Here is a 9,646-nt window from a genome sequence, read left to right as displayed (position 1 = left end):
GGAGACGTAACAATACTTTAAGACACATTGCTCAATGATCCCATAATCTGCTGTGCAGTTCTTTACTTCTCCATTTTGGAGCCTGCTATTGCTAACTAGATCTAAATAGAGCGGTAGGACTCCCAGACCTCTTTTGCTGGTGTTAGTATCAGTGCAATGAACTTCAAACAAAGACCCAAAACTCGAGCGCTTTCGAATATTTGACTATTTTTATTTAAAAAAAAAATTATTCATGGTGTCTTTTGTGTGTGATCCTGTGTGCTAACTTTTTTATCAGAAAAGATGGTTATCAGAATAGTTTTTGGCGACCAGTTCAATTCCTAAAACCCTCCGCATGGTAACAAAAGAGCAGAAATTTTCTTTTAAATAAATAGTTTACATTTCTTTGTTATGTTATTGTATTATTTGTTTATTGTTGCTATCGTCTTTATGTTTAGTTATTTTTAGATGTATTTTCTCACTCGTCACATACCTAACTACGAGATGGCGCTATAGAAAATAACCAATCAGAGTTAAACTTGATTATTCAACTTAAAAAGAGGGAATTCGGCTTTGTATCGGTAATTTGTTAATGTTAGATAGTATTATAGATAGTTTTTATTTAAAAAAAAATGGATCAGTAAGAAAACAAAATTAGATTAAGCTCAACACAAAACAAACACCAAGAGAACTGAACTTTTGGTATGTAATAATTGCATACTAATATTAGTATTAGTAAATATTAAAATAAGCTTTTTAAAAACTTGTAGTCATGGCGTCCTTAGCTTTGAGTTTGTGTGTTTGACTTTGAGTTTAGACTCGTAGTCTTATTGTGAGTCCTAATCCTCTAATGACTAAAAAAAAAGAGTATTTCCAAGTTGTAGATCTTGGTACTTACTAGTAATGCTTGTACTAGTTACTTAAAGTAATAGTATTAATATAGTACTGATGTTAGTATTATATCTGTAATTTATAAAGGTGCAAGAGCCAATACTTAATAAAACTAAAAGTAATACTGCTAAACTATATACTACTACTAAAATTATACAAGTGGAATGACACTGAGTGATAGCTGCCATCAAATTTTATTAAATGACAGGCCTAGAACTGTAAGTGTATTAAAACTGTTGAAAACGGAATGACTAATTATATCTTTTAAGTTCCAAAAGTAATCTTAAAATTCTAAACAGTTAATAAAAAGTAACACTGCTGCACTATATAAAAGTGAAATGACAGTCCAGAAATACATTAAATTTAAAGTATTTAAAAAGAAGGAATGACAGCTCATATCTTTTAGACCGTAAAACTCATCTTGAAACCTTTTACCATATACAAGTGGAATGAGATGGAATGATAGCTGTTTTGCATACAATGAGAGGCATGGAACACCAGAAATACATTAAACCAACATTTCCCAAAGTGTTGACTATGACCCCCCCCCCCCCATAGGGTGGTGAAAATGATTTTTTTGGGGGGCTTGAGCAATTAGGGTAGAGTCAATAGTGCAATAATGGAAAACTAAGCATTTTAATGTATTTTTATTAATGAAAATAAAGGTAATTACTACAACACATATAACATTTTAATGTATCCGTATGTTACACCCTCATCACTTATCTTACTCTTTCACTCATTCTGTTAAAATAGAGAGAATTGTGTGCAAGAAACCATATTTTTAAATGCGTGTGTGTGTATGTGTGTGTGGATGACAAAAGTTTGGGAAACTGCATTAAACTATTGAAAAAGAAGAAATGACAGCTTGTTTCAGGTAGTTTCTCTTTCATTAACCTCATATTTACTTTTATTAACTGTTTATCCTCAAAACTGGTATATAATCTGGCATTTTATCTTTCACCCTGAAACTTGAAAATAATTAATAAGTGAATGTTTTCTACCTTGAGTAAATAATTTTTATTGATATATATATATATTCTTCAGTTACCAAACAGTAACACTGAAGTTCACTTTTACATATTTTTCTGGGTCACTACTAGTTTTTTATATACTTAAGTGTTGATTTGTCCAATTAGTTAGACTGCTTTAAATATTTATCACGTTACACTATCAGATATAATATCCTGTGTTAACCGCTGTTAAGTGTATAAGAAAATATATATGCAGTGAATATTTTAAAGGAAAAGATACACCATTATTTCCTTAAAATGCGAAATTGTACATTTAATCTCGCTAATTAACACAGGAGTGGCTTTATCTATTTATTTTGTTGTTGCTTATAAGTCTTATCATATATTTTGTTTCATTGCTTGAGGTAGGAGAAAGAGGAATCTAGGAGAGTAAGAGAATGTAAGAACTAGTCTAGATACATAGATTATTGATAAGATTTAGAGTATTCTTAGTTTACTTTTAAAAACTAAAGACTATAATAGGAAAAGCAATAAAAAATTTAAGATACATCTAGTGAAATTATACTTCAGTTTTCATTCACAGTTTCATAGAGCATTCACTCTGAAACTATCAGTATATTTTATTTTGATTGATTACAACGAAATTCAAACAATCATCCTTTGAAATTAAATTCTCAAAGTATATTTACTTTATATATGCTTATTTCTTTATCTTGCATTCTTTTTTGGGGCAATGGGCTTTTTTGTTTACAGTAGCTAGATTTCTGATTTTTATAGGTGCATAAATCATATCTCTGTAACTAATTGTATTTCTCTTATTAACGAAAATAAATTACATAATGCAAAAAAAACAAGAGCATAATAATGGTAAAATGATTAAAGAATTAATAAAATGTATGAAAAACTCTTGGACAGTTTTGATAGGTTTCAAGCAATTGAGTGAAACTGTTATCTTGTAGTTAAGGTCAAAATGACACCCATAGGACTCAAGGTTCATTAGAGTGCAAAAACTAATTTGAAAACAATTACTTCCAAATAGGATTGAGTTAAAATCCCATTTCATTATTAAGCATGTTTCTTTTCTGTTTTTGAATGTTTCTATTGATTCTCTTATGTTGCTTTGATGAAAGAATTTGGGTTCTTTAATGACTTTTGATTGATTGAAATTAATTTTGTGGCTGGTTGTGTGAACATGTAATGCTAAAGCAGATTTTTCAACTTACTTCTGATGACAATACTTATAGTCTTCTTATTTCTTTAATTGAATGGGATAATTTTCTTTGACCACTATAAGAACAAGTAATTATATGAATACCCTGCCTGTGAGCTCTTTTTTTCCTTTGTTGAATGAATTTATTTGAAAATTTGTTCACTGGTTGATAAGCTGTTTAATTTTATTCCATTTTAAAATAGCACCTATTTGGTTTAAATTAAAAGAGTAATAGGGTATTGCTTGATAAGAACTATCTCTTAATCTATATGTAATTATTAGATTTACTGTTTTAGTGTACTTCTTATTTTATTAAACAAATTTATTATTAAGTTCGGTTTAAATCCTTGGAAAACACAATATTTTTGAGATAGTTCACCTCATCATGAATGCCCATTTTGTGAATGTTCAATATATGCTAAATGAGAGTTTTGTACATACATATATATATACTGAGAATAAGGATGTCTAGTTTTTGTGTGGAAATAGGTTTTTGATAGGTGTCTGTGCACAACTTCTCATCAGGACATCATGTAACTAAAATGTTGAGAAACTGTTTGGCTATTAATTCTTATTCATAAGTGAATTGTATGTGTGGATGAACTGAGTTTAATTTTTCATAAAGCTGTTTACCATAGTTATCAACATATAAAACGAAATCAGGTTTTTCATCCAGTTCATTGAAGAACTTATTTTCAAGGTAAACACTGTAGCTTATATGCAATTATGGGGTATTTTTAAAATGTGTACAAAACATTTCTTTATAATTCTACAGAAGTGACAAAGTAAATAAAGCCATATTTTATTAGAAGTTATGTTTAAGATTAGAGCAGTATGAAATTATACCGCAAAAAAACTCTAGAAACTAAAGTTGAAATATGTATTTAAAAATAGGAAAATATGCTTTTCTTGAAAATAATGTAGCACTAAACAAGGATATTATGTTAATATAATTCAATACTGATGTGTGGTGTACTGGACACCACTGATGCCTTGGTGTTGTCATATTTTACTGTACATAAAGGAGTCATTGCTGATTGAAGAAAACAGGATAGGATCACTAGCACCTGGTAAACTTAGAAATGTTATTGTTCATCATTGTTGCCTGCTTTCAGATAGCCACTATTACTTACCATAAACAGAAGTGGAATATTTTCTTGTGTTCAGAGGCAGTGCAGCAAAACAATATGACTGAGTAGTACACAATTTTGAATGCATTTACAGTGATCATGTAATGCAGATATGTATTTTTTCATTAAAGTTCTAGTCTGTGGTGTGAAAAATAAAACTATTTTAGAGCACATCAAAATCTAAATATTCTTATCAAAATAACAAAAAAGTAACTCAAAACATGGTGAAATTCAAATAAATAACACTGTTTGAAAAATAATCATTTGAAATTTGGAAGGAATTCTAAGAAGTAATGTAAAAGTGAAAATGTGATGTGGTTGAAACTTAATAATTGAGAAAGGAGAATGTATAAAAGGAAAAATATGACAGAAAAATATCACTCTTGAATGTTTATGGAACTCAGTTGATTAATAACTCGTGAGTGGGTTATTTTGTAAGTTTTCCTGTTTTTCATTTGGAATTTTGAAGTGACTTGTTTAGTCATAATACATTATCATTTAGTTATTTAAATCTCCATCATATCTCAAGTAAATAATTTTTATTTATAATGAATAGGAACACAAAGATTTAGAATGCATGTTTATTGTAATGCTTAACATAATTGTTCTAATTTTTGAAATCAAACTTGATTTTTTTTTTTTATGATCTTAGCAAAGATTGAATGGCCTTTTAATTTGCTTGATTTTGTTTTGCTGGTTTGATGATATTTCATGCTGATTGTGATTATTTATTATAGATAATATATTAGAATATGCATTCTGCTCAAAGGACCAAGTTCCAAGAAAATGTACAGAACTCTTCAGTAGATAATAAAGAGAATATGTCTGAGATACCAGAATGTTTTCTGCAAAGTGCTAGAATGGTAAAGACAGATGTTTGCTCCTTGAGTAGAAAACTTGCTAGTCTTCAAGAAGAACCTCTAACATCCAAAGAATCAGAATACTTGTGTTCCAAAAGTACTGATGTAGGAAATATTAAAATTTGTAAGGATACGAATCAAACTACATATCCATGTCAAGATAAACAAAATCTCATTGATAAAGATGACCAACAACTGCACATTTGTAAGTCAGATATTTCAACACATCAGAGTTTAAGTTTTGAATCAATACCAAGAACAGAGTTAACTTATACAGTTACTGGTACACCTGAGTTAAAAGTTAGATATATCTCAAGACTTCCTTCTGCTAAGAGAGTTGCAGTTTCTTCTGAAGATTCAAATAAAAATTATCAACCGAGTGCTTCCTCATCACAATCTCAAAACCATATAATTACACCAGCAGGAATGAAAAGAAAAGGGATTTTCACACCGTTGTCTTCTCATATCAATGGAAAAACTTCTTCCAAGTATGACTTCTCAGTACATTTGCAAAAAGCTACACCCCGTTCTTCAGTAATTAAGATGAGAGATCACAGTGATAGTGATATAAAAGAAAGTCATAAAAATACTAATGTACAGCATCAAGCAGAAGATAGGAGTAAACCACATTTGAAGAGACAGGTACACAGTTTAGAATCATTGAAACAATCTCAAGTTTCATACTTTTCCAATCCTGACAGTTATACTGGTGACTTACTACCCATTTCTGGAAAGTTGTCTGGTAGAGCAGAAATAACTCAGGTATGATGTTTATTACTGGTACATATATGTTTATATCATACTTATGAATTATGCTTATTCATGATGAGTATCTGATATGCTTCATTTGTTGGGATAATTTCAACTACTGTTAATGTTAAAAAATTGTTATCATTAGTAAAATTATAAGTATTTTACTATGAATTGATTTATGTTGTGTAATAAAGTAAGCAATGAGTTCTATGTAGATTATATATTCTGTTGAAATTTTGATGTTCTTTATATCATCAAAGTTTTGTAAATGCTTGTAATCCTTTTGCAATTGATATAACTGATAATTTCATTCTTCTGTAAGTAATTTATAATGTTATTTGGAGTAAGATATATTCAGGTAATCTTTGTGTATATAGTTATGACATTTTTGTTAACTGGATGTCAAAAGGTCCTAAACATGCACAAATCCTTTTGGTTTGGTAAAGCTTACATATGACAATGAACAATGGCTGTTTCATAGAAGCTTGTACCAGATTTTCCCTGTGCCTGGTCCATTTCCTGAAGTTGGCAAAGCCCTATCTCATTAAGTGACATAGATTCTTGTTCAAGTTGATATGTCATGGGAGTTATTTCCCTTAATATGTCATTTGGAGTAGTCTTGATGTAGTACTAGTTAATCCGTGGATCGTAAGACTCTACTAGGACTCCTTTGTCTGACATGAAATTCTGGTATAACATTATTTCTGTTGCAGTCTTTTCCAGACATTTGGAAAGCTGCTTTACCTCACCAGACAGTTGAAGTTGCAATAGAAACTGGCCAATTTTGTGTTAAACCTTGCACATTATTGTGAATATAGATTTGTTTATTGTCTTGTGTAATTTTTTATTTTCTTTGCTGTCCATCATTATTCCCTATCTAATATTTCTTGATGGATATCAGTGTACCTGAATACCTCAACTGTAAACTTTGTTCATAATTCCTAAAGAAGTACATGTACATGTGGAAAATGTGCATGCTTACAACATTTAATAGTCCATGTGTCAGTTTTTTTTAATACCCTGTTGTTAGAGATCTTTGAATTATATTAAGGAGCTGCATTACTACAGTAAGCCAAGTTTGCAAATTAATCTGTTTGTTAGAGACTGATGTCAACTCTGATATATTAGAATTTAATATAACAAGAGGTCTTAGGTTTCTTCTTTAGGAATTTTAGGGATGCAAACTATTTTTGTAACTTATACACCCAGTATGGAAAGAAACTGGCCAACTATTCACTTTCTAGTAACTTTTGTTGTGTTTGCAAACTAATGTTTGTATGCATGTATTTATTAAGCCTGTGTTTAAATGAAATTTCACTTGTTATACATATACATAAATATATATAGAACAAGGGAGATAATAAAAATTGTCCCAGTAGTTATAGGCCTATTAATTTTGGAAAGTCTGATAAAAGATGCTTTGCAAAGCCATTTAACGAAGTATAGAATTTTATTGGATACTTTCACTAAGAGCAAATCTTGCCTTACAAATCTTTTGACATTCTTTGAAAAGATTACCACTTATTGAGATAAGGGTAAAGGTGTAGATTTGGTGTATCTGGATTTTCAGAAAACATTTGACAAGGTACCACATGAAAAACTTGTAAATAAAATTATCTCTATAGGTTTAGAGGATAAGTTGACTAATTGGATAGAAAAGTGGCTGGATGAAAGAAAGAAGAGGCTTATTATAAATGAAGTTCAGTCAAACTGGATTAATGTCACATGTGGGGTACCTCAGGACTCAGTCTTTGGACCTTGCTGTTTTTGAGTTACATCAGTGACATAGATGAAGGATTGGTCAATTTACTGATGATATTAAAGTCTTGGGTGTTGCTAGCTCTGAAGAGGATGCTGCTGCTTTACAAAAGGATTTAGATCATTTAATGAGTTGGTCAAATAAATGGAAGATGGGTTTTAATTATAATAAATGCAAGATAATGCATGGGGTTATCAAAGTGCTGGCTTTAAGATTTTTTAAAAATTTATTTAATGTTTTTTTGTTTAGTTTAGTGGATGGGACAACTGAGATGAACCAACAGGTCCCTTGTTATCCCTAAACATTGTTATGTTATATACACACACACATATCTAGGCAGTTTTAATACCTTTGTTATTGTTTCTGTATTGTAATGATATCACTTCCCACTAACAACAACTAGCCAACTGTGTTCATAGGTTGTGCAATTGATTTTCTTTCTTGTGACTTACATAAGAAGTTATTGCTGTAATCTAATGGAATTTTGATTATTTAAATGTGTTGTGTTATGAGTTTTTTTTTTATATCAAAGGTTCAATCAAGAGTGCAATACTGTTTAAGCATAGATAAATTATGAGACCTTAGAATTAATATGCAAATACAGTATGCCTTTGAAGTAAATATACATCCTTTAGAATACATATTGTCCATCTTCATGACAACAAACACAAATAATCATGACATAAATACTGGTTTATTTCAGTAAAGATTATAAAATAACAGCAGCTATACCGTGAAAGAAAGGATTTCTGGAATTTACCATATTTTCATGAGGTCACATAGTTGAAGTATGGGAAGACACTCAAAATTAGCAAGAAGTTGCCAGGTTTCTTGCATTACTGCTGTTTGCGTGAATTTGATAACAATGCATTTCCAGTTACTTCATAAAACAACAATCTTTTAAATGTCTGGGTGCCCAGAACCAACACAACTAACTTTTCATATGTGAGAAAAAGTGTGGAGAATGATCCACATCAAAAGGTCACTTGTCTTTGTAGAGCAGAATCAAGAATGTCCCATTACCATCAAAAGTTATCTTCATAGCATGGTGGAAGAGTAGCTAATTGAAGCAAGTCCTCATTCCAGGCAATATTGTATCTAAAAAACAGTAGAAATCACAGATTCTTTAACATACTTCTGCCTTTTCCAATGAATATAGATTTACACTATTCTTGAACAGTAAACACACCCAGGTTAGTGATTATCCTCCCAAGAACTTTTATTGAACTGTCTATAAGCCATAACAAAATACAGCAGAATAGTTGTTATGGTGTAGGTTTCCTTTTGGGTAGTTAGGGGTATGTGGAGGGATGATCATTGCTGATCGATGAATTAACAGTACTCGAACAAGGCGTTCTACTTGTTTATTTCAATGACCAACTTACCAGACAATGCAATGTTTTCATGCACGATGAAGCTCCTGCTCTTTCAGCCCAAGTCACAAAATGATAGCTTGAAAACTAGAGCATTACCATTCTGCTGTAGCCAGGCCAGTTGGATATGAACCTTAGCAAGTGTTTATGATTCATCCTTGATAACTCTCCATGAATGCTTCCCAAATATCAGCTTCTAAGGTTCATACAAGTTCTTTGCTAGGAGTGGAGTGCAATCCTACAGGACCACTTTTCAGATTTTGTAAATATGATGTGTAAAACCTAAATACTTTCCCCTTCTCACAAGATTAGCTATTCTCATTCAGTGCTGACCTCTATATGCAAACTTTTCTTTATGCATGGCACAAGCCTTGTGCCATCCCCCTTGTTGGAATTACTATATTCCAATATGTCTTTCATTCAAATCATCATGGGTCATCTCTTAACCAACAGTAACACGACATGCTTATATGATTCATTTTACTCCCTCTACACTTTTCTGCTGAACCTCCACTTCTCATTTGGCAGCATATAAGTTCAGATGTCTTCTTTTGTGTGCTTTATGCTTCCAGTGTGACAAACTAATTTTTTTTGTGCATGAAGTGGTGCCTTTTTGAGTTTATCTTTAATTTTTATTTATACAAGTTTATTCTTGTCGCTATATTTTGTGAATATTTTTTTGAGTTATAAATTCTGAAGTTCACATTACCACTTCAG

General features: G+C 30.9%; 1 protein-coding gene across 2 annotated transcripts in view; it reads left to right on the top strand.

Moving 5' to 3' along the window:
* Window positions 1-553: 553 nt before the first annotated feature.
* LOC106458128 (dual specificity protein kinase TTK-like) overlaps window positions 554-9,646 on the top strand; it is a 44,394-nt gene continuing 35,301 nt past the window's right edge. The window contains exons 1-2 of one of the 2 annotated variants that reach the window (XM_013917589.2): window positions 554-681; window positions 4,922-5,806. In XM_013917589.2, coding sequence (XP_013773043.2) covers window positions 4,937-5,806 — 870 coding nt within the window. In that variant the 5' untranslated portion in view covers window positions 554-681; window positions 4,922-4,936. Of the gene's footprint in view, window positions 682-1,714; window positions 1,748-4,921; window positions 5,807-9,646 lie in introns of those variants that run through there. The other variant, XM_022384273.1, reaches the window with a different exon arrangement.

This window comes from Limulus polyphemus, unplaced genomic scaffold, assembly GCF_000517525.1.
Source record: "Limulus polyphemus unplaced genomic scaffold, Limulus_polyphemus-2.1.2 Scaffold419, whole genome shotgun sequence".
NCBI lineage: Eukaryota > Metazoa > Arthropoda > Merostomata > Xiphosura > Limulidae > Limulus > Limulus polyphemus.
The sequence above is the reverse complement of the archived record's forward strand: the minus strand, read 5'-3'. Positions and strand labels throughout refer to the sequence as shown.